General features: G+C 35.1%; 1 protein-coding gene across 4 annotated transcripts; it reads right to left on the bottom strand.

The window, feature by feature from the left end:
* Positions 1-954: 954 nt before the first annotated feature.
* On the bottom strand, positions 955-25,657 carry LOC118191882 (uncharacterized). Of its 4 annotated transcripts, none has more exons than XM_035362734.2 (5): positions 25,499-25,657; positions 21,808-22,080; positions 20,689-20,930; positions 8,190-8,634; positions 955-4,104 (listed from the first exon to the last, which is right to left on the bottom strand). In XM_035362734.2, the coding sequence occupies exons 1-5, from the start codon at positions 25,527-25,529 to the stop codon at positions 1,067-1,069; spliced, it is 4,029 nt and encodes a 1,342-aa protein (XP_035218625.2). In that variant the 5' UTR covers positions 25,530-25,657; the 3' UTR covers positions 955-1,066. The 4 variants fall into 4 exon arrangements, with proteins under 4 accessions (XP_035218625.2, XP_035218626.2, XP_035218627.2 ...); XM_035362735.2 differs by having other exon boundaries at positions 20,689-20,828; XM_035362736.2 differs by having other exon boundaries at positions 21,913-22,080.
* Positions 25,658-27,109: the final 1,452 nt, after the last annotated feature.

Genomic DNA, 27,109 nt, shown 5'->3' with positions numbered 1-27,109 from the left:
GAACCGCGGTCAAAGAGAACGTTCTCACCAAGATTCCCCTCATTTTTTGTTTCCACCAACTCATACCCTCATTCTGTTTCGCCCTAGAATTTTCATCAGCTATTATACTTTAAGTATATTTAATTTTTGTGATGATAAAAGAACGTCTTCCCCCCTACGATCAGACTGGGCCGGAGCCCACAGGATCTCGGCTCCGGAGCTTCTTAGTTTTTGTAATAAATCATAATTCTAGCTGGAACGCACCGGAACCCTGAATAAGAAGGCTGCGGCACTTCTTTTATGTAACTGAATAACAATTTCAATAGAAATTTTATCTCGAAAATTTTATTTTAATAATAAAATTGTATTAAAAATCGCTTATTAAATTTCAATTTATCTCTATATTTTATTTAATTTTAATTATTTAATTACTTCAATCTTTAATTATTTCAATAAATAATTAATTAATTATCTAATAATTATCGATTAAATTGTAATTAATTATATAATAATTGTTGATTAAATAACAATTTATAAACATTAATTAAATAGCTATTAATTATTTTGATAATAATTAACTATTTAATTTTAAAATTATTAATGAGTTTAATTGTCATTTTATTTATTTATTTACTCTTGTTCCTCTTTGCTGACTGTCCTTAGGGCTCCGACACTTCTAATCTTAGAAATTAAGCCCTGTATCAACTTCAAAAAAAGTCAGTGTTATTAGAATCAACAATGTATACTTTTTCAATTTTCTTTTTAACGATTTTGCGCATTCGCTGGGTATTGAATATAGTAAATACGTTCTAAATTTATTCCTTCGGTTAATTTCAAAATTGAATTCGTATTTAAATTAACAGCTAAACTATTTTTAAGCATATAAATCCTCGTTTTAAACTCAGACGTTAATAATCCTCAGAAGAAAACTCAAGTATCTAAAACGAAACGGTTACTGAATTAATTAAACATTAATGAAATAAAACTGATTTATTTTAGCTTTATTGTTCTTGTACATCGTTATTCGTTTATAAATAAAAATATCATAGTTAAATTACTAATCTAAATAGTTGCACAAAATAGAGTTTTAAATGGAAAATTTCTTATAGTAGTTTTTCTTATTACGAAATGGCAAAACCGATGAATTTCTCCCTTCATCCACGGAACTACTTCTGAATATCTTTCTTTCGAATAATTCCACCCGTCCTTTAATCGAAAAGCAAGCGTTCCTGTCTTGTCGTTTATTGACATTCCAGGATGTAACAAGTGTATCCAATTCAACCATTCTTTTGTCCTCATATTTCTTGTCGCCTACTAACAGATTTCCAATTAACTGCCTTCGGGATTTGCAGGTACTTTTCTTATACTGGTCAACTGCTGGCCATTTGTCGACAGGCTCCTCCCTGTCTTTCTGGAAGATTTTAATCACTTTCTTCACTGACAAGCATTGTCTTTCTTTCCAGTCTTTACAGTGAAATTTGTTTCCTGTACTCATCGAGCAATCTACAGTTTCAGTTTTCTTTGGAGCCTCATCTGCTGCAATGATACGTTCATTTTGTTTGAACTGACTGTAATATTCGGTAGCAAAGTAACTTGAAGTCATACTAGGTGTTCCTTCTGATAAAGCATTAACATCCTCATCAAAAGACAAACTACTGGACGAAATATTAGCAACTTCTATTTGAGAGGAATTTGGGGGCGGTTTTGAGTTTAAACTACCATAATTAAAATCTGTTTGTGAACTATCTTTTGTTTTCTTGATGCATTTGACATTTAAATTGTTTTCTTCGTTATTATCCATTCGGTAACTGGATAGCTCTGATAACGGTCTCAAAGCTGAATTGTTGTTTTTATCCTTTATATGTTCTGTTTGAGTTTCTGTTCTATCTTTGTTTTTATAAGGTGACGCACTGTATAAATTTGTTGAAAATCCGTTTGTAATAGGAATACTGTAGTCCTCTAAATGATATATTTTGGTTTCTGTTTCAAATTCTTCCCTACTTTTGCTTCTTTGAAAGGAATCGTTAAGGCTGGGTAAAACTTGACTTACCGCATTCTCTTTTGGAATATCTATGAACTGCGTATTATCTGCATCAGAATCATTCAAATTTTCATTTGGATCAGCTAGTCTAGATTCCACACTTGAAAGATTTGTATTTTTAGTATCTTGTTGAATTACATTTTCTGTTTCGGTTCCATCGAAATCAATCAAATCTTCCATGGAGCTTTCACGAATGCTAGGTAATACATCTTTTCCGGAACGCGATAAACGTTTTTTGATTTCTTTAATTTCCCCACCATTTATATTTTCTTTCGTTTCAAAATCACCAATAAAGAGCTCAGGAATTTCGATGTCTGGAGATATTGTGTCATCATCGTTACTAATTTCATCATTTTTTACATTAAACAGACAAAGTGGATCGGTTTTATGACTGCTAAATCCTTTACAGAGTGAAACGTCGACGAAACTGTTTGATTGTGATCTATTGTTCCTATCATCAAAAGAATCGTTAGAAAAACTCTCAAAATTCTGTGTATCTTCTTTTCTGCAATTCGAACTTTTCATCATTAAAGATTCGCCAGCGAAGTTTTCATGTTCGAAATTAATACCTGATGGTGCTGTTATATCATCTGTTACACCTTCGTGATCAATGTAAAAACTTAAGTTATGATCACATTCAAAACGTGATAAATTAGCTTGAATATTTTCCTTACTCTGGTGTGGGAATATAGAGCTCTCGTATGAGTGTTGTAAATGATACAATGAAGTACATTCGTCATTCTTTATATCTTCTTTAGAGCATGCTACCTTGCTCAATTTACTGTTTTCCAGCTTCAGATCTATATCACGTTTCATGTTTCCCATTATGATATGTGACGGCTCAATTTTGGAAGTAGAATTTTCATTTTTGGCAGTTAAATTTTCATGTAGATTTATGTGTTGATCGCTTCTACACTTATCAAATATTTCAATATTATCATTTCTCGGGGTAGAAAATGGAATCTTTGAGCTATCGGTTATATAATAATACTTATCTCTATTTGAATCAACATTTGAAAGTTTTATTCCCGTGGTACTGTTCTTTGCGCCGTTTGTGACAGAAGTGAAATCTAAAGAACTGTCAGTGCAAGCAGATGAAATAATTTCGTTAACGTCATCAAATCCATTAGATAATGAGTGTTTAGTATTTTTATCATCTGCATGTTCAGACGATGTAAGTAATGCGAAATTTTCTTCTGTAACTGCATTCTCGCATTTTTGTTCTATCTTTGGCAAACAATTAAAATGTGTTTCTTTAGACAAAATATTGGCATCAGTTCTTTGGTTGTTCTTCATTCTTAATGAGTCTACTTTCGTATCCGTGATTTCGGATACCTTTCGTTGAGGAACTGCTTCTTGGATTCCTAAATGAGTAACAAACTTTTCTGAATCATTAGAATATTCAGTAGTTATACTTTTATTGAAATCATTAATTTCATTTGAAGATCTGCGTTGTCTTTCAAAATTTGATTCTGAAACTAAAATATCATTCTCTTTTTTAATCTTCGATTCTACAAGCCTTTCACTATTCTGTGTTTTCTTAATATATTGTTGATTCATACTTGATGTAATATCATCACATCTTTCATCTTTGTGCTCTTTTCTTGAGTTTTTTGTTACCTCATCCAATGCAATTTTCTCACCACCATTTATAACAGCAGACGTTTTAACCTTTTGCTCCAAATTTCTTTTTTCACTCTCAAATTTACTGAAGTCTTTCAACAAACCAGTATCATCCTTATTTTTAATATTATGTAAACTACTAACTACCTTGCGAAGTTCATCAAGATTTTCAGCGGTGTGTTCTTTGCCATCTTCAACAACAATATATCGAAGTATTTTTTTCCGTTTGAAAGATCTCTTGTTATCAGAACGTGTTTTCGAGTTTGGATACTCAGTAGGCTCATCACAACAAGGACTGTCACATAGCTTCCAACTTCCTGGTTTATTTTTTGGATGAGAAAGCTCAGTAAGTGGCATATCATCAGAATTTTCAACCTTGATGATATACGGACTGCCTCTTATATGCTGACCCCCGCAAATTACTCTGATGGTGTGTATTCCATTCACAATAGGAATATATTCTGAAAAAGAAAAAAAGTAATTAGCTTTTTAATTTTTTAACCATTTCATTTACGAAACAAAATTTACTTAATTTATGAACAAGACAGTTTATGGTGAAATATTTATGCATAGTAATTTTTTTATTCATAAATTAAGTAAAACTAATTTTGAAGATTCTTTAAGAACTCTTTTTGAAAAGCTGTTAGTGCAGATTTAAGTGTGATACATATCTTCTATCGACTCTACAACATGAAGAGATCTTTACCATATCTAACTAAGCATAAATAGAAATAACGTATTCAGCATCCCTTTGTGAACCACTTCTTTCCTCTGTTCTATAAATCCAATGACTCAGTTATGATAAAGCTGATGATCATTTACAGGGTTGTTCATAATTCCGTAAAACATAATCAGATTAATACTACATAAACTGTGGATAAGATAAAAAAAAATTATTATACTGGAATAAAGATAGTATAATTTATTATACTGTAATAAAGATAACTGGAATAAAAGTACTCTTTTCATATATTTCACAAATGATCAATGGGCCTACCTTTGTTGATATAGTAAATATCTAAGCATGAATATAAAACTGGTGAACACTGTAACTCAGGTTCGAAGCCGTGCAAAAGGGATATGCATGAGGATTTTCGTGGCTTTTTTCATGCGAAACATTAATACGAACAAGGTTCCCTTAGAAAGTCCCCCACGAAGACTTTCGTCTTTCAAGCAGATAGCCCTCGAATGCTTTGACGTAATATAACCATTTCGTTATATTACGTCAAAGCATTCAAAGCATTCGAGGAGGCCTATTGATCATTTGTGAAATATATGAAAAGAGTACTTTCATTCCAGTTATCTTTATTCCAGTATAATAAATTATACTACCTTTATTCCAGTATAATAAATTTTTTTATCTTATCCACAGTTTTAGGATTTATGATAATACAGAACATCTATGTCTGTATTATGATAAATCATAGTAGAAGAAGGTCTATGAAACATATTAAATATTTATAATAAATAGATTACGCAATCGATATCAAATTTTGTTGCTCTGAAATAGAGATAAGTTTTCTTCATATTCCGAAACAGTGCGTTCAACATTAGTGGTATGGTAGATAGCTATGCGTCATTGGAAGGATTTCGCAGATGAATGAATGCTTTGATTTGTATATCATATAAAATCATAGTATTATACTGAAATACGGTTTTTGCCTCATATTAAAACATGTAAAATCTGATAGGATTAAAATACAAGAAATGTCAATCTTGCTTTTAAGTAACTAAAATTATTCTGTAATACATACTCTGCAAAGTAAATATGTTTAAAATCTTGGATATTTTTCTCTTGAAAATTTACCAAATAAATAAATGGAAATTTTTTTACATACATTTATCGCAAATTTTTCGGGATTCTGAAGCACGCCTAGCGAATCTTAGAACATACTAATATGTTCAGCGATATGGTTTCACGCAGTTGCAATTTACATTGTCATAATTGTCCTTGAGTTCGAATTCTGCTCCTGGTATACCTCCACCATTGCGTTTCCATGTTCTGTGTCGAACCAATATTTGTATGATTTTACTATGTTTTGCATATTTAGTCTTTGAATATTTATACGAGGAGTTTCAAACAAAAGTGATGTTCATACAAGAATTGATGATTTTCATACACCAGTTGAATGATGCTTTCAGTTCTGTAGCTTTCAGTTCCCTCAGTAGCCGAGTGGTTAAGACCACTAAAAGTTGCTAAAAATTCGACGCAGATGATAATCCGCGTCGAACTGTTGTTCTCGTGTCTATGGATTAGCAGTGAGAAGAAGCTGTGATTTAAAACAGGATTCCAGGATCAGACTTTCCCAAAGGATCGGACGACTGTGGGTCAGTGAGTGGTATCATTCAGAGTTTTAATATATCTGCTCAAGTGTTTTTTATTATATTGAAATAATTTAACTTAACCCTGTAGCTTCAACAATTCATCTCTTCCCCCACCGTTAAAGAGTTTATTTTATATGCCGAATACAAACATATACGCAAAACATTTATACTTGCTCTTTTATGAAACAAATGCACTTGAAATGAGACGTATATATACAACATTACATTTAAGTTAAAGAAATCCAGTACACGAAGATGAGTCATTTTTATTGCAGTTACAAAAAACTTTACTTTCTGTATAAATATTAAGCAGAACTAAATTAGATATATTTGATTGATTTAGAATACATAACAGAAGCTTAAAAACAGTTTTGCTACACAAAGAAGATAGACCTGTGTTCGTCTCCCTAAAAATACACTATGTAACACAAAAAGTATGACATACGAAGGACTGAGAAGAAATAGACACACAGATTGAAAATCTGTTTCTAAGTAAGCGATTTGAATTAAAAGGAAAAGATGAATCATAGTGCTTGAATATATAAGGTGATAAATAGAAGGTAGAACGACGTCTTTGGCGATACAAGAAGCGATTCTTCGAGATGCAGCTCAGACACAGTCTTTGGAAGTATGGATGGTGTTATTATTTTCACTATTGTCTCCAATTCGTGCTGCATTAGAGACCGAGATCAGGGCAATAAAACTATGGCTAATAATGTTCCTGAGATGCTATCGACTGACGAAATATTTGGAAACTGCCATGGCCGAAGAAGCAAATTATACCTTTATCGGTTTACCTTGAAAAATTACCATTCTTATATTCGCTGAGCTTGGCTAAACGTTATTCTACTAAAACGCAAATGCGATAATCCTACGTTTAGAGTATCTCACACGCTGAAGTATCTTAGTCAGCGTGTCGCCGTTGTACCTGTTATGCAAAATTGAGGATATTTTCTTGATGGCTATTGATACTAACGTTACCGCAAACCATGATGCCAAGCTGATAAACAGTATTGCGTTCGACAATAACAGCAGGACCCGATTTGTCTCCGTCTCACGTCCAGGTTGTCAGTTGGTGACCATTATTTAGTAAGCCCGAAACAACGTTCATTATTAAACACTATTTTATGCCTTTTGTTACACCAAAAAGGTCGTTATTGACATCACTGTAATCTTATTTTACGCCATATACCGGTAAAAACTTCGAGAAACTATTCTTTTTAATATTGGAGCTTCTATAGTTCCATTCAGATTCTGTAGTAATGGACTGTATGCTATTGCATATCTTCGGACGTATCGTTCTGAGAATTTTGACGTTTGTCTGGGTGCCCTTGTAGCCCTATAACAATCCACGTCCCTTTCTTTAATTTGTCGTCTCCCAATTCTAAGCGCAGTTGATAATGTTGGTGGGTTTCGGCTACGAAACGACAATATTATTAACTTTCACTACGTAGGTCTAAACTGAAATCCCTTGTTAAATCGTCAGATAGACAAAATTACTTTCCATAACGTCTTCCAGACTCCGCTTTGATTTAGGGATTATTCCATGTAGCCAGGGTCGGCTCCAAATAAAGTTATCGCTTAATAAGCCATCTAAGGTGGCAGCATAGACCACAATTAAATAAAGGTATAATTTGCTTTGAATTATTTGTCTGTTTAATTTACCTCGTAGTGATCGCCTAGGCATCCCAAAATATTGGAGCCAAGCCTACATTGAATAAAATGAATTTTAGATATTTTCATAAATCATGGACCTTGGTATTTGTTGTAATTTGTAAATGCTGACGCAAATCTTTATGGTGCTGTATATTCTCTGTCAGGTAGCGTATATTGAATTTTTCTCTAAAAGCAGTACCATTCCCAGATTAAACTTTGTCTAATTTTAAAGCTCAGAAACTGTCGGAAAATTATTAAATTCTTAGTAATATATTAATATTGTAATATAAAAAAAAGAAATACAATTTTTAAAAAAATATAAGGAAGTACCAATAATTGAAAGTATGTGCTGATTTTTCATTCAAGTTCTTTCAATAAAACAAAAGACAGAAAAAAATAGCAGATATACAAGATCCATCTTCCCCCCCCCCCGAAAGAGAAGCTGACTGAAAGTCCCTGTATTAAATGAATACTGCAAATGGTTTTGCAACAAAATGTTTGAACGCAATTTTGCTACTTCCCAAAAGAAAATATAATGCTTCCATTGAATATGAATATAACTTACCCACTGAAATCTTTTTCTCTAATATCTCATATTCCAAAGGAATTTTCTTTTTCAATATTTCTCTCTGGATAGAAGGATCTTCTATGTCTGCGAAATCTTCCAATGAATCGCTTCTACACGGAAGGGGATCGTTCTTGAATCTTTTGCTGCAAACTGTATGGTTCGGACCACAAATTTCTATGACCATATCCAAATTGTCTGTCGAATCCATCATGATGTTGAAACAAGCTCTCTGTCCTTTTACGGCAAATAGAAGACCCAGTCCTTTCGCAACATATGTCTCGTCTTCAGATAAAAGAGTTAAAAAATTCACTGTTTTTAGATAGGCTGGCCTAATTGGTACTGGATTGGATTTTTCAAATGCCATCTTAATTTGTGCAATCAAAAGCAACATCTTGTTTTCGGCTTGTTTTCCGCCTTTTGAAATTTCCTCCGCTGATACTTCCTAGGAGATAAAACACTGATAAAGAGTCAAGGGAACGAAAATATTAAGGAAAATGTTAGATGTAAAACTATGTATTATAAAAGTCCATATAATTTTGTAGGTATAAAACGTGGGTCATTATTTATTCTTTCGCAAGCTTAATCAATCAACTCTTTTCTGTGTAGCCCCATCTTCATCCCAATGCATTCTTTCGGACAAGGGGTTCAGTGTTCGTAACACTCGTGAGAATTGGTTTAATTCCAACTGTTTCTGCATTGTTTTGATCCCAATATCCTGATCCCTTCATCCAAGTGCAAAAATCTTGATTTTTATAACATATTATACCCTGCGTACATAAATATCGATATCTCACATACGGGATTCTTGATTACCGATACTAATACACACTGGTGTGCAAAAATTAAGGACGAAGTCGAAAAATTAGCATATCAGATGAACGAAGAGGCAGAGCGTACAGAAAGACCAATCAGGAGATTAAGTAAGGTGATGTACGGTAGCACATGCGCAGATATGCAGGTAGACGTAATGGGGGAGTGTCTGAGTAGTATAAAGCATGTTGTCGGTGTAAGATCAGTATTTCTGGCAAAGAGATTGCACGCCGTATAGCAGTTAAAATCACACCGAGTTGCTGCCTCAGCGAGAAATGGAGAATAATCAATCTTTTAGACGACATCTGGATGCTTTTACCCGAGGTCGAATCATTGGGAAGTTGGAGGAAGGCCGCAGTGTGACAAGTGTGGCTGCAGAGTTCGGAATTGCTCACAGCATCGTTTCACGACTTTGGAGACAATTTCAAACTACAGGAACAGCTATCCGGGGGTTTCGTAGTGGTCGTCTACGAGGAACCACACCCGCAGGTGACCGGTATATTGCCTTACAGGCCGGAAGAAACAGGCGGCAGACAGCGGGAGAAATCGCTAGACACACGACACAGGCGACTGGACGACCGATATCGCGTTTTACCGTGGCCAGAAGACTGCACGGTGGTGATCTGTTTGCACGACGCCCTGTACGATGTGTACCTCTAACGCCTGCCCATCGGAGAAGGCGTTCTCTGTGGTGCCGGGAACACCGGAATTGGAGAGACAATGAATGGGGACGAGTACTCTTTACAGATGAGAGCAGATTCAGTCTGAGTAGCGATTCTTATCGCATACTCATCTGGAGAGAGCGAGGAAGCCGCAATCATCCCTCCAACATCATTGAAAGGGACAGGTATGGAGGTGGCGGTGTTCTCGTTTGGGGAGGCATCATGCTTGGTAGTCGTACAGACCTTCACATCTTCGACGCAGGTTCAGTCAACGGGACCCGTTATTGTAACGAGATTCTTCTTCCATATGTGCGTCTTTTTAGAGGCGCTATGGGTCCGCAGTTCCTTTTCATGGACGACAATGCACCATGTCATCACACAGTAGCTGCCGTACAGCTCTTAGAGAGTGAGGATATTGAACGTATGGATTGGCCGGCACGATCTCCGGATCTCAATCCCATCGAGCATGTATGGAATTTTCTAGGCAGACGCTTGGCAGCTCGTACCTTACCTCCAGTAACGATTCCGGAGCTTCGATTGACGCTGCAAGACGAATGGGCAGCAATGCCTCAACAACTCATTGACACCCTCATTCTCAGCATGGGCAGACGCTGTGAAACCTGCCTAGCAGTCAGGGGAGATCATATCCCCTATTAAAGACCGGATGTTTCTTGCTGGACACCCATCACAGGGATGTTTCGGCCTTCAGTCGCAATGCGCTCCATGCTACTTTTTCAATAAAGCTTCTTTTTATCCCTCTGATTTCTCTTTTAGTAAGTGTTGCTTACATTACTCATGCCCTTACGTATTGGGGATCTTAAGGTGTTAAATGTGTTGATTTGGAAAGCTTTTGTACAAAGTTATATTGAAAAAACTGTCTCGTCCTTAATTTTTGCACACCAGTGTATATAATTATGATTTTCAGGAATAGTCAGAAGTTATATTAGCTAATACCTGATTCAGAGGACAACGTTTACCCTACTGTCATGGTGGTAGGGCCATTGCTTTGGGCCGGAGTTTTGATCTTGGAGAAAGCATGGATGTTTGCAAGTATAAATGGGGCTTTGCTATATTGAAGCATTAATATAATGCCGAGCCGAACGTCGTGTTGAGAGGCTGATGATAAGGGAAAGATGAATAGGAAATCCTAAAATTCATTCCTCCAAAGTCGTTCATCAAAATTGGGACAGAGCCCAAACAAATTCGTATTTTCACCTATAAAGTAACCCAAGTCCTTGGTTAAAGATAGGCGTAACCCTTTTCTTTTTGCCTGTGATTAATTCTAGGACCTGATCTACACTTTTTTTCAGATCAAGAGGATTGATCACAACAACAATAATAGGAGAAAGATAGTACGTATATAACTTGAAACAGGCTAATTCTAGAAGCACCAAAAGACAGAATAATTTTAATCGAATGTATTAACAAAAAAAAATTATCTTCTGAAAAAATGTGTAAACATCCGAAGAAATTGTTTTACAAAGTGTTGAATAACAAATTTTTAAAGGTATAAAAGGAATAAAATTAAATGATCTCCACGAAATTAAACAGACTTCTGAACTTCTTCATGTTTAAAAATCAATAATAATTAAATGAATAGAATCAATATTATAGACTGTTTCAAATAATATAATAAAGACATCATAATGCAAATTTGAAAAAATTCATTCGCTCAGTATTCATTTTCGACACTGTGAAAATGTTACTTTTTGTGTAGATACGATAAGATACAAGTTTTTCGCACTGGGACATAATGGCCTAAAGAAAAACGATGCTATTAATTTTGCATGGAAATATTATTGGGTGCTAACAAACCGAAAGAGAAAATTAGCAATTAATGCATTAAACTAAAATAGCACTCACGTGTATTATAAATAAGATAAATTTGTGATGAGTGTATATTCTATAAACCAGGATCGGCTTTTACTCTTTAGCACCTTGGGAAATACTTTTTTCCAGCACCTCTTTAAAAACAAAAAATAACATGATCATAACGGAATTTTTCGCAAAAATATATGAGCATATGATATGCCTATTTTTATACTGTAAAGACCTTATTTTATTCTAACCAATTATTTTTAGTTCGACTTTCATTTCTTTCTTGATTTCTGCTGGAATGCAAATTTTAATGACGTAGTATGCAAAATCTAAGTGAAAATTTAAAGCTGCGGTTTCAAGATTTCGTCAGGAGTAGAAAGAGAGTTAGTTCCAAATTTATGCTGAGTGTTTCAAATTATCTCTCTAGTTGGTGTTAGATAGATACCCTTCAGATTATATTGATGTTCTAGGCTTGGCTCTGCTGTGTGCGATGCTCGATGCTCTAAAGGGAAAACCTTAATTAATACACCAGCTGCTAAAAAAATCAAACCGAACGAAAAGGATGATGAAATGAAACAACCTGCAGAAAGCGAATAGCAAATGCCCAGAAAAGCAGAGATAACCCAGAGCCGATGGATAGTAATTCAAGAAAATCGCTTTCAATGTCTAGAAGGCACCGGAGCTGAAATTGAAGAAGGATGATCTTCTACAGCGGAGACGCTCCCACTTATTGTAATCCCTTACAAAGCTGTAGATTGGCTAAAACTGGATGAATTATGCAGTGAAGAAGAGCATGAGGCCTGCATGAAATCGAATTCCATACATGTTGTTACTAAAGCAGTAGATGACTACAAACTCGTAACGGAAAAGTTTGAGATGGATGATATCCCATTCCATACATACCAGTTGTGAAGCGAAAAGAATGTATGTGCAATTATGAAAGACATGCCAGAAAATATCACTGAAGCAGCGATATTCGAGGATGAGAGACGCAAATTTCCATCAAAGTGAAGCAGTTCTCACGGACTAGACGAGGAGAAACGGAAAAATTACCGATTTTCTTCTTAACTTAAGAGAAATAAGGCTGGAAATGCGATTTTTGACCTCAACATCATGTTCAGCATAAACATTCGCATAGAAAAATACTCCTCAAGGAAAAGACGAACTCACTGTTACAGATGCCAGACCTACGGCTATACATAATACTTATTTTCCAACCAAGTACGCTGCTGTAAATGCGGAACAAGTGATTGCAGTAAGAAGCCAGATGAAAAATCGACGTGCATTTTCTGTGGGGAAATCCACGACAGCAGTTACACGGTCTGTAAGGAATACCAGAAGAAATTCTCCAAATTTGAAAGAAAACCCGAAGTCCGTAAAGAAAAGCGCCCACTACCTCCCAGCATAAACGAATTCCCGAGTTTGACAAAGCCAGCAGAGAAAGCTAACGAAACTGATCAGCAGGATTCATACATTAAACAATGGAAGGAGCCCAAAAAACAAAACCTCACAAAATTATCTTCAGTATTCAACAATTCGGCAAACTGGATGTTCTATGAAAATATCATCGTCCTCATGGATAAAATTATTCAGGGTATTTCAAAAATTCAGAACGCAAGATCACCGATGGATAAATTGAAAGCTGGTTTTGAAGCAGTAAAGATCTTAGTAACTCTTGCAGAAGGAAAATAGTCATGTGACCTGCAGCACCCCGCCCACAGTGCAATTCTGACTTATAGACTGCTGCATACATTAAGAAAAGGCGACTTTGATTTCCCAGGTTTAATTCTGTGCTCATTTTTATTCTCTTTCTTCCTTTGGACTTGATTTCTACAGCCACTTCTTACGACCAGTAGCAACGACACCCCCGCGCGATAGGAGTACCCAAGGTACTCCTTACTTTCTCTACCAAAGCGATCTGCCTATGGCATCTTGGAATGATTGGTAAAAGCTCTTAGTAGCTGAGGCCAAATGGCGAACGATAGCAATAGCAATAGGCTCTACTGTGTGCAGCCGATTCAGCTGTTTAGATAAGTAAGGAGCCAATCGTTTAGCCATCCTAATTTATTGTGAGTTTACATTTTTATTTTCTGTTCAATTGAGTTTAGCCACAAGTGGTGGTGAACTGTGAGCACCGAGTGCGTGCATCTTGTTACCCGTTAGTTCAAATAAAAAGTGTTATTGAAACTTTCTTCTGTAGTATCGGTTCTCAAAGACATAGAATTCGCTACGCAGTCTTCTACGTAGGTTCTACTGTGAATGCTCCCAAAATGACATAGACTCTGCAATACCTACAAGTCAGTCGAAGTTTTGGATTTTGAACCTAATTTGCAAATATTACATTTATTTATTAAACAGAAAATGCCTTTTTGATTTCTTTAAACTTGCGAAAATGTATATATAAAAGCAATTTTAAATGACTTTAAATTAATAATTAAAAGACAATTTCTGGTCAAAGATCTAAAGAATATTTCTAATACCGGTTTCTGTGCTTTAAAGAATATTTAATTGTAATTTTAATATTTCTGGTCAAATATTTAAAGACTCATTTAGTATCGAAGTAAACCAGAATTTCCGAGATCTATATGAAAACATCTGTCGCGTTTATCAACAGGTACGTTTTTAATATTTAAACTATCATGGTCTAGTTTAGTTACAAATAAAAAAAATTTCCTAGTCAGATATTTAGACACGTTTTTATTTATTATTTTTATTATTTATTATTTATTTATTATTTATTATTTATTTTATTCACGATATTTAGACACGTTAGAAACAAAAAAAATGTTTGCGTTTATCATCAGTTATATTTTAATATTCAAACCATCCTGGACTAGTTATAAGAAATCTGTACTGTTTATCAGCAGTTCCATTTTAATATTCAAACGACCATGAACTAATTAAGTTAATTACACATTTAGGTTTTTTGTGTAACACAAATCTATACTTATGACTCCGTTAATTAAAGCCCGTCTACATGTGTTGATAAACATTGTTCTAGTACTCTTAAGAAATACTTGCCTCAAAAAGAAAATAATCTCTTAAATTTTTTATTGATACTGAAAATTTAACTTTAATGCTTAAGGAAAGGATTTAACAAAGTTCTTTTAAATTTTATTTTTATTTGAATTTAAAGCTTATCATGCAGCGAAAGTTTATCATGCTTTATTTAAATCATGCAGTGAAATTCTTTTAAATTTCATTTTAATTTGAATTTAAAGCTTATGAAAACCATTTGGTGCAGTTCTTTTAAATTTTATTTTTGGTAAGATGTCGATGTTCTTTTCCTTCTCAAATTATATCCAGATGTTTTTATATGTTTAATTCTTTTATGAGTAAGTCGGGGCTGGACAAAAATTTGAGTCATTGTCCAACAGCAAGTAAATACGCTTTTGCGTTATGTAAGACAATCGTATAATCACATCAGTGATTCTGACACAGAGGACTTATTGGCATATGCTTCTTTAGGTGACACAGCAAGATGAGTGGCGCTAAAGAGTTTGAGAGCGTATGCAGAAACCGGTTCAAAGAAAGACGTAGAACACGAAGAGAAGATCCTGGAATCATACTCAGTCAGCACCGACAGATGATTATCATCACGTCAGGAAGTCTTCGAATGATCGTTTTGTGTCATCAACAAAATGGGCACAGCTGTGACGAACGCTAATTTCATCTGTCACACTACATCACCTTTTAATAAGCTCTGCATTACGGATGTGTCAGCTGCTTCTTTTTAACTCTTCAATAGCATACTCCAAGATTTCAGTAGTATATAGAAAATCGTGAGTGGAATACTGAGTGGTATGACATTGACTTTTGATTTTATTTAGGTGAAAATGAAGATCTCATATGTAGCCGCCGTCGACGAGGGTGAGAAATGTAGGAAGATTGCATTCATGCCTAGCGTACCAAGCCAGCAAAATAGTATTTTTATATGGAATATTGAACGTCACTATGCAGGCTTCTGACCTAAAGTATAACCAAGAAAGGTAATGCCTACATAACAAAAGGAGATCTACCAGCTAGCTACCGCCATCGCTCAGCGGCAATTACACTCATGTCCATAAATTAAGGATAATTCGGAGTCACGCGGAAATCGAACTCTAAAATAAATATATCACCTGTAAAATCACTACACACATCTTCAAGAATCATATGCAAATTTCAAGAAATAACCAGATGACACCAATGGTACGTCACAATGACGAGAGTGTAAGAGAGTGATACATAAGGAATACAGGCAAAGAAGTAAAATTGTTCGCAGGCGCTTTATAAGCGTTTCAGTGCAATAACCGAATAGTTATGACACAAAGGACACATTTTGATGATTTTTTACGTGGTAGAATTATCGGCCGTCTGGAATGTGGGCGTACCCAACTGGAAGTATCAGACGAACTTGTAATTGTCCAGAGTGTCATCTCCAGGCTTTGGCAACGATTCCAAGGTGATGGTAATGTGAGTAGACGTTACAGTACAGGTCGCCCCAGAGTTACAACGCCGAATGAGGACCGGTATTTGGCAGTTACTGCCAAAAGAAACAGGCGGAGCACAGCCTCAGACCTGTCTCGTCGGCTCTCTTCAGCCACTGGTACGACAATTTCAAGGCAGACCGTGTACAGACGCTTAGGGAAGATTGGTCTATATGCTCGTAGACCTGTCAGATGCGTTCCACTTACTGCAACTCACTGTCGCCTGCGGTTAGACGGGAGTAGAGAGCATGCATTGTGGACACAGCAACAGTGGGCTTGTGTGATGTTTTCCGACGAGTCCAGGTTTAGCTTGCAGTCTGATTCTCGCCGGACTTTCATATGGAGAGCTCCAGGTACCCGTTACCACCAAGAAAACATCACTGAACGACACCGTTACGGTGGTGCAGGAGTGCTCGTTTGGGGTGGAATTATTCTGGGTTCCAGAACTGACCTGCATGTTCAAATTGGAACCATGACAAGCTTAATCTATCGGGACATCATTCTGGAACAACATGTACGTTTGTTTCGGGGCGCCATGGACGCACAATTTGTGTTTATGGATGACAACGCCCGTCCTCACTGTGCAAACATCGTAAGCGAATGCCTTCAATCGGAGAATATCACCCGTATGGACTGACCAGCATTCCTACCGGACTTGAATCCAGTAGATCATGTGTGGGACATGCATGGCCGACGAGTTGCAGCCCATCAACCTCCTCCTACATGTCTACCGGAACTTCGGAAAGCATTGCTTTTTGAGTGGTGTAATAGCCCCCAAGATCAGATCGATAATTTGATACTCAGCATGCCTAGGCGTTGTACGGATTGTATTGCATCGTCTGGGAGACATACAATGTATTAACAATCATACCAACCATGTAATATTGGTTTTTTTGTAATTTGCTCCAGGGAGAAAAAATCGCTAATTTGTTTAATAATATCAAACATTTAGCTTTTTTTTTTCTCTTTACCTTTTGTTTAATAAATAAGCTTTACAAATAAGTCAACTTTGTTTTGCTTCTAACTCTTCCTTTGCCTGATTTTGCATTATCCTTAATTTATGGACATGAGTGTATTTTGTTCTCAAGCAAATACAAGTTACAGTAATCAGTGGACATAAATGAAATATAGACATCATTGCAGTATTGTACGACGTGCGACTAAAGGCATGTCGTTACACAAGCAAAGATAACGTTCATATGATTTCCTACAGCGAAGCTACCTTCAACTACTCAGGATAATATCAAAGTAGAGTCTTATAAAGGTCAAAATAATCATTTGGAAGTCCAGTTAATATTCATGAAAATCTCTAAAATGTCCAAAACATGTTCATAATAAAAATCTCTACGAAACTACGAATATGGTTCGCAAATAAGAGTTCTTTGCCTATCAAAGTTCATAATTCACAAGATCGTAATCATTGTGTAAACACGCCAAGTCCAATTAAATATTTCATAAATTGAAATTCTGAGCCTATCAAGGTTCATAAAGTAACAATATAAATCACATAATCTAAATTAAACTAAACTTAGCGTGCAACAGCCCTAGTGGGCCACGGCCTGCAGTGCCCCGAAATCTGCTTTCTTGACCTCGGAGTGCAGCAGCATATGCCCAGGGTAAGTGGTCAACTTGTTGCAGGACCCCCGGTGTTTAGTTCTCAAGCGTACTTGGTATTCATTTTATCGACCCATTCAAGGGATGAAAGGCTGACTCAATCTTGCCCAGCCCGGGGATCGAACTCGGACCTGTGGTGCAGCTGCGCGACGCGCTAGCCAAAATCACATAAGCACTATCATTATATACATATGCAAGTCCAATAGAAAAAGTCTAACCTTCGACATCAAAATCAGAATAGTCTTTAGTTACTTGGCAGGCATGTCAATAATGATTAATTCCACATGTTCATTGTACATATATATAGCATAAATCATCTTAAATAAGAGTAGATAATAATCCGTTTTTCCGTTATGACATGACACTACCGAAAACAGTCAATGAGTTCACATCGGTGTCTCATCGGCAATACTGTTTAAGTAATATTAATAAAATAATGGTTACAGAAAGTCAAATAAATAAATACATGGAGTCAAAAATAATGGAATTCAAACAGAATTGTTTAACAAATTAACTAAAGAATCTCAGCAAAATCAGTCTTTAATTATAAATTAAATTACTTAAATTGAGATAAATATTTACCTGTAATACATACAAATTATGAATTGCACAACGGAAAGTACAGAACAAAACTGAGTCATAATTCCACAAATAATATCTTAATCTATATTGGTTAATAGAATTTCTTAACTGCATTTTCAATTCTGCTTGGTAAACCGGACATCAACGCGAACTACTTAGCATGATCAATATTGCGTCCAGTGCCTGCTTCTAAATTATATCTTACGCAATCAATGCATGATAGTCCCTCTTTATAATCAGAAATGTGCTGCTGATGCGTCTGAGCACATTGTACACAGTATTGTGCCGCCTTGCGATTTCTTATATGATGACCGAAAGCTGGTAACCAAAACATCTCATTATTCTAACATATTTTCTAAAAGGAGAGGAAGAGAAACCAGTAAAAATTCTACGCCTGAACCCGAAGTTCATTAGATACTGTTTATCAATCTTCAGCACCCAATTCTTAGTATTCTCAGTGCTTAGGAAGTTAATAACATAAGACAACTGCGATTTCGAATAAAAGGGAATAAGTCATCAAACGTTTGTCGTACGCCCTCCACAGAAACTTAAGAGAGAATACCAATAATAACTGAATAATCAAACTGCTGTTTAGGTATACGAACTTTAAAACTACCTTCTGAACTTTGAAGAATTGAATATTCACTTGTTATTCTGAATTGACACTGCCATTTAAAAGTTCGTTAGTTTTAGTAGTATGGGCATGGTAGTAATTTGAATACCTTGCTTTTAGGAGTCAACCAAAGAGGTTAATTTTATAAGCAAATTCTCAGGTGAAGAAGATGACTCTTTTGAAGACACTAATATTACGTTTTCTATCTTTTTCTTGGTATCCAGGTGTTCCCAGTACTCTTTTTCTGTATGATTCGAACCCACCGCACCAGAAGACTGAGGGAAGGATGATTGAGACGTTTGAAGAGGTGCCGACCCTACCACAGAGGAAGATGCCTTAATAATGTTTATCCTTTTTCCCTACGAGATCGGTTTGAACATTTTTATCTAGCCCTAAATCCTCTGAAACATCATTTTTTAAATGATCTTTTTGAGTAAAAGAATCTGTTGTCGAAATACTTTCAATTTGCTAAGACTTACCTTCATTAGAAATAAACGAAATTTCTGTATTCATAGATTGATCTCTGAAATCCTCTGCAGCATATATTCTTTCCTCCGCTAATTATTTCAGAGATGACAAAGTATGAACGACTTCCTTTCGTTGCGATTGTGTAGCAAGTAAAGTTTTGTAATCATCATCCAATAAACTAACATGAGAATTTATAAAGGTCTGAAAACATGTCAACAGGTTGCCAAGCCTTCTTGTATGTTGCCATTGCTCCTCTTGTATCTTGTATCTTGCGAATGTATAGCAAGTAGAGTTTTGTAATCATCATCCAACAACTGAACATGAGAATTTATAAAGGTCTGAAAACATGTCAACAGATTGCAAGCCTTCTTCTTATTAAGTTTCAAACAATCCTGCGATTTTATCTTATCTTTAAAAAAAGTAATTTCAGCTTGCTTACCAAAATCCCTCATACGTTCCTCACCAGCCACTTCCATTATTAGATTTAATAGCAGATCACTTCTAGTAAGTTCAAACCATCATAATGAATATTCGATACGTGAATGACATACTACGAGCAATCGCTCTTTTAAGCTTGCGACGCGTTTCCGAGTTAATTTTCTAGCAATACAACGTTATTATTTAAACGGTAGCCAACAACGAGAGTTTTTAATATAGTCTCCCGCTTCCTATCTAGTCACCTAAACAACTTTAGTATTCCCCCATGGAAAGTGTGCGAGATATAGTCAAACAAAGGATGAAAGTCCTCCAGCAAATATAGCTAATCTTCGCGGATCTTTAAGGCTCTGTGTTAATGCAGCTTGGATAAATATTCTTCAGGGTACCGTTAAAACTGTGTTAGTTCAATGTCAGCAAGTAATGCAAACTATACATGGATGCACAAAATATTAACTGATCGATTATATAAAGCGCATTGTTTTGAAATGCTAATCATTTATTCTGTATTGCCTACTCTACATATCTATAAAAATAATTTTGTTGCTACATTCTTTCTAGGGGTTCTTTTTTTTTTAAGACATAGTGCAGTACAATGTCTGCCTACATATACTTCATATTATCCAACTGACTAAACTGAATTATAATGTATTCCAATTATAAATAATAAACCGATCAATCTTCCTTTCTTATTACACATATTACCACATTTTCAGCTACGGTGTAATCTTCACATTTTTGCTGCAGAGCCATAAATGTTTTTGAAGCAGAAAAGGTGCAGTGCACTTGCTGGGACTCGAACCCTGGACCTCTCTAATGCGCGTCAAGTATGCTTCCAGTTACACCATGAGGGTAGGAAAGGAGGTAGTGAACACCTTATGTACTCTTCCTTTTAAAAAGCGAATGGGGATTAGGGGTTTTACAGTTGAGCAAACAGAAAATTTGCATTTAAAAAGGACGGAACTAATCTAAAGAATGAATATTCATTAAAGAATAAAGCTACTAGGAAATTTTATATAACTTACGGGTTTTACACCAAGATGCTTTTCTACGAGATATAAAGCAAACTTAAGATTCTTTTGTTTCTCATCTGGATCTAAGAGGTCAAATCTCGGGCAAGCACCCATACACAGTTTCTCCACCAGGGCGCATAGAAGGATACCATCTGCAAAACAGGAAGGAAATCCTTTCTTCAACAGAACTCTCGGAATGCGGGTCGCAACCCATGACATCAACTTACTTTTGGAAGCTAAACCAACTAAATATTCTGGAAGAAAATTTCAAAAAAAAAAAAAAAGTCTTTTTAATATCACTAATTTTTATCCTAATAAAATAAATATAGCAAATAATAGCTCTAAAAATTTTTTGCCTTAACAAAATCATATAAATGAAGGAATTATTTTTTAAGTTCATATCTGTCTACTGAAATAAAATTCAATTTTAATTCTTAAGTTCTGTAGGCTTAGAAATGGGAAAACTACTGGACAGTTTCAGCATCTGATAGTTCTGGTTTGGTTTTTATATAGGTTTAAAATATCTTGAAATCAGCAGCTTAAAAATTATTCTATAAATTTTTTTGGTGCGCATTTTAAATTTCTTTCTTTGACATACAAGGATGTCGTATACGAAAGTGCAAATTAGAAAGCAGAGATTAATTTGCAATAATTTATATAATTCCAAAGTAAATTTTCTTCTGAAATAATTTAATTAGAACTGCTCCCTTCACGTCACAAGTATGAATAGTGCTTTTTTAATGAGTGGTAATGGATGTAGTACCTGCAGATATTCCATCTGCAATGTTGACTATCATTTAAGTTTTAAATTTGGTATGCAGATATCTTTACTTTTGGCTATCTTAGCCAAAAGTAAAGATATCTGCCTGTTTATTTTTTTGTTATTAATATTATCGACTTTTCTTTTTACACTTGTTTTAATTTGAAATCTGCCTTCAAATTCCGTCTATTTAAACAGGTACAGGTAGAGGCTAGGCCAGCACCTTTGTAGCATAGGCTCAGCCCAAGCTTTCGCCCAAGAAGAATTACTCCAGGGGTGGTCCGAAGGTCTTTAACTATCATTGTGTCTCGTAGTATATTTTGAAGTACCTCAATACCGCATGGAGGATATACGGATACAAATATGCATACCTTCTTTTTTCAACGATTCAAAATCAGACCCATTGGTACGGCAGTCAGAACCACTATACCAGGTGAGCGGTTGCTGCCTGGTGCAATCATTTTGCTGACACTTACTTGTCCTTAGACTGCAGATGGTCATTTGAAGCCCTGTCCATATCCATGTCAGGGTCCAAAAATCGGCGGACCGAAGAAAACTTTCCCATTTCTCCAGGCAAATGCGGAATTTCAGTATTTTGAGAGCCAGCGCTTTTTCCAAGGACCTCAGACGTAACCAGATGCTATCTATATTAAAAAATCAAAGTCTTATGTTTGCGATTTAATTTTTCAGAAAAGACATTTAAAAATGTCTGAAATGTGATAATGTCAGACATTATACAAGTACAGAATGGACTAAGCTAAAGATATACAATCTTCGGACAGGATTAAGCTAAAGATATACAATCTTCAGACAGGATTAAGCTAAAGATGTACAATCTTCAGGAAGCGGTATGTTTCGCAAAGGCAAACGGAATCATATATCGATGTAGGATTGGAAACGCCAGTTTTTTGCGCTCATCATCACTCAAATAGGACATCTGGACATACGTAAATCGGTCGTGAAGGTTCGTTTATTGCCCTGCAAGAACATACTTTAACGAGGCTTTGTAACACTTATAGTTGCATTAAAAGAACAGGTGCCCCAACTGAAGTGTTGCGTATCTTGCAGCAAACATCTCTATAGCTGCTTCGTAGACAAAGACAATCCAGAAATTTTCCAACATGAATGTAACCTCGTATGTCGGCGAAGTCAAGCGTGTGTTTTCATGACTGCAGTTTTAAACAACTATTGTAACCTCAATGCTCTCGAAATTGAAAATGAAATTGAAAATGTCTATTGAAAATGTCTTGTCGTAGCCTTTCCTCAATAAATACAAACGCCGGCTAGCTTTAAAAGTATTTGTTAACAGATCACGCAGGAACGGGTACAAAGAAAATATAAATAAAAATAAAACATATACCAAACGGAACATTAAACATTTGAATTACAGAAACATCTAATACAGGGTAACCAACCTAACGTCATCGCTACAGGGTAACCTAACGACTGTCTTAGATTGCCCACTTCGCCACTAGATGGCGTTCAATAAAATAGTTCGGTTACGGCTAAATGGTTCTGTTGCATTGTAACTAAAAGTTTTTTTCTTTACCTCGCCGGTTTTCCATTTCCTTCTTCTCCGTACACTAACACATGAAAGTGGCATTTTCGACCCTGCCTTCACACACACTGATGGAAAATCAAATCCCAACACCAAGATAAAATCAGTTTAGAGGAAGGAAACGTAGGCAAAGCTTTGTCTAGGTGATATATTTATTTTATTAATATTTCATGATCACAGGTTAAAGTATTTGTCAGAAGAGCCATTTTAGATGTGAAATGATGCATACGTACCCAATGGGAGAATCGGGTGATCTCACTCTGTAAAGCACGCTGAGTGATAGCAACGGTATGAGGACGAGCCTTATCCTGTTGGAAAAATGGCATCACAAACACTGCAATCACCAGTGTGAAGTACAAATTTGTTGTCAAGATGCGTAGGATAACGAAGAAAATGCTACTGCTGCCATAGGAAATTGTTTCCCAAGTATAACCCCGGATATGTCCAATGTATCTATATCGCAGAGGGTTTGGCTTCAAACGCTCACTTGACTAATTCTAATCAACATATGGCCATCACTAGCAACAAGGCAACAGCTCCATATCATTTCCCGCCAATATTTGATTTAGATTTGTCTTTGTAGGACCTTCACCTTGTACGTTCCAGAAGTTTGTACAAGCTTAGTTGTATCCCCCTGTAAATTCCATAAATAATTTACTTAAAAAAATTTGGACACTGTATGAATCATTTTTTATGTTATCAGAATTAATATAATCATATTATGGACTTATGGAAATAAAATTAATTTCAAGTTAACTAAAATAATTTAGAGAGATACGTCAAATGCATATCAAATCCGGAAATAATATTAGACTGATTTTTCTCGTAATTTCTATGTAAATTTTAGTTAACTTCCTATTTTAGAAAAAAAGTAATTTTTACAAATGTAACTTCTTTTTATGTCATGTGTATGGCACAAGTAAAACTATATTAAGAATTCAAAATTAAAAAGACAATAAAAGAACAGAAGAATCAAAATACATTGTCATTGGCTTAAAGGAAGTCTTGTACTATAACATCACTCTAAGTTAGTACACAATGGGCAGCCTCGCAAAGCCGGAGTTGACTTTCGTTCATAATACCATCATTGTTTAAATATAAAGGGCAAACTAGACTCATCAGCATACCAATCCGAAAACAAACTGTTGTCGCCAGTAATTCAGCAATAGGTTGAAGCCAGTCGGAATATCTCTCAGTAGAAGTAAGCTTCAACCCTTAACGGCAATTCCATTCTGCAAATCCTGCCGAAATTGTGAAAAAGTACCAATTAACCAATTAACTTTTTAGTAGGGCTTAATTTCCAAAATTCGAAGTTCGAGAGCCCTATAAAAGGTCATCATGAAGATAAATAAAATTAAATTAATACAATAATAAATACGAAAATTTAATAAGATGCAAAAAATCAAATTAAAATACCAGAGCAATATTTTTGGCGGGAATTACGGTTTTACTAAAAGATTGAACGGAGCCGTACCTAGGTTCCGGTAGAATTTAAGCCCTGATTTTTAGTTAACTGTTGAGTCACAAAACGGATTTTAACCAATGTATCAGCCTACTCATTGCTTCTGCGATGCAGGGGCGTAGCTAGAGGGGGGCAAGGGGGGGCATCTGTCCCCGGGCGCAGAATCCAAGGGGCGCCAAACTGATGTTACGACATTTTAGAATTAAATGTTTTCCATCCTTGGCAAGCAGTAGGGGGAGCGAAATCTTCAGTTGTCCCTGGGCGCTGAAAACCCTAGCTACGACTCTGCTGCGATGAGCTGGTATCCATTGGAGAATAATGTAAAGATGTTTTGCTTTGTAAATATTGATAAGAAGGCAGCACCAGGTTCCTTAATTTCGGCTCTGGCAGAATCGTATGTTATTAATGATAGTCTTATTCAGAATAAATATATTGGAACTAATAATATAGCCAGTTTCCGATTTTGCTTAATGGATTTTAAAATTTTAAAACAAATTTTTCATGCCTTTTGGGATGAAGCAAAGAAAACTATAAAAATGTTCCTAAATTAAAAGATTTTTACATCTGATTTTTAGATTTCTACTGGAATAGGACAATCATACTAAATTTACGTGGAAGCCAAAGGATTTCTGGTTCAATTATTTTGTAAAAGATGGGACTAAAAAATATACAGGAAACCATGCAATAGCAAACATTGGAAATATTCTTAATTTCTCCAAGATAAACACAGGTATATTTTACACGTAATAACCAGTAACTACAAGAACTATTGTAAAATAACATACTATCTTAATTTATTGTTGTATTTTTATGTTAAATATATAGCTCTAATTAGTGTTTTAATTTTTCTGGATTCGAAAGTAATATTTGCGAACACGCAAAAACAAAGAACAAAATTTTAAAATTTCTCACTTGAATAAGTTTCCTCACCAAGCATTTTCATTAATGAAAGTCATCGTTGGAATGCATATAAAAAAATACGAACTCACTTACTTCGGTCGAATACTTTGCCATAATTATGAGTAATTAACCGACGACTTACTTCGATTGCCATTCAGATTTTCATTCTTCATTTTTATTCTCGTATCTAATAGTGTAACTAATTCAAAGTGTTATGATATTATATGAAACTAGTAAATATGATGCTCTGAATAAAATGGGAAGGTAGAAACTACATTCTAAATCCAATTAAAACCAACGACAACTGAGGAAGCCATATGTAAACGAAAACGTGTTTGAAATGACTTTGAGATAAGTGTATTTTAATCTCACAATGTCATGTTTTCATCAGAAAATGAAGCGCATAAGCGTTTTTGTATTAGAAAGAACCTTTTTGACTGCAGATGAAAAATCTGATTATCGACGTCGTTCATTTCTTCATTTCACTACTTAGCGCAAAAAGAACATTCGACACCTCGAATAAATAACATATAATATTTGAAATTACACTCGATAAATTTATTAGCTTATTAAGAAAGCAGACTATTTTATTTGATTGATTCAATGAATTCTTTTTTGAAGTGCCAGAGCTATTAGAGACGTTTTTCAGTTATAAGTAAGAAATATTGCTAACAGGGACTTGCATGAAAATATAAAAATCTTAACAGAGTAAAAAATAGCATCTATAAGAAATTATTAACAAGAATGCAAGAGAAAAGGTAAAGATTTCCTTAACTTTATATACATACATAATCAAACAGATAAATAAACAGAGAGAAACAAAAGTACTAAAAGCTACGCGGCCTTCCAGCAGTTGAGGAATTAAAACCGATTAAACAATAGTATCTTGACCAGAGTTCAGATTTCTGTGAACGGTCTGGTTGCATGGGCGTTTGTGTAGCTTTCTGTCCCAAATGTAAAAAAAATATACGAGACAGTTTTCCATAAAAGAACCTCAACTAAGACAGCTTACTTTAGGCAGATAACCCTCGTGTGATCGACCTTCATTTTGTCAGCTTTCTAAATTTTATACTCTATTTCGTATATACTGTTTTTTAAGCTCGTCATATAGACTGTTCATCTCCAGAAGTTTTGATATAGAAGAAGTTAGATAATGTAAAACTGGACCGAATGGAGTCAAATATGTGGGAGATATATTTTCTAAAAATGGTTTAAAACCAGACGAAGACAAAGTTAATTGTTTTCTAAATATAAAAACCACCCAAAAACTTCTAGGAATTAGAAATTTTCTTAAGAATGATTACTTTCTAGGTTTATACCTAATGTATCAGAAATAACATCACGTGTAAGAGATTTAATGAAAATCCAGGTTGCCTGGAAATGGAATCCAGTATATAAAAAAGCTTTCAGAAGACTGAAAGCTGTCTTAGTAAATAAAACTGTCTTACAATATTATGGTATAATTATGTTTGTAGTTTTATCTGAAGAAGAATGACGAGCAGTCTTTACAGCAGAATAATTTACCAATGTATTATACATTTAAGGCATTAACAGATGCACAAAAGAATTATGTTCAAATTGAAAAGGAAACTTTAGCTATCGTATCTGCGTTTGAGAAATTTCATCAACATATATCTGGTAAATTTCTTACAGGTGAAAGCTGCAATCAATTTTCAAGAGATCATTTAATTCAAAGAATGTGTATAAGATTAAAGCATATCAGTTTGAAATAAAATATAAACCTGGTAAAGAA

Source organism: Stegodyphus dumicola, chromosome 5, assembly GCF_044657685.1.
Source record: "Stegodyphus dumicola isolate Sdum_Otavi_A_Nest chromosome 5, ASM4465768v1".
In the NCBI taxonomy this organism is placed as follows: domain Eukaryota; kingdom Metazoa; phylum Arthropoda; class Arachnida; order Araneae; family Eresidae; genus Stegodyphus; species Stegodyphus dumicola.
Note: the sequence above shows the minus strand (reverse complement) of the source record. Positions and strands in the feature narration are given on the sequence as shown.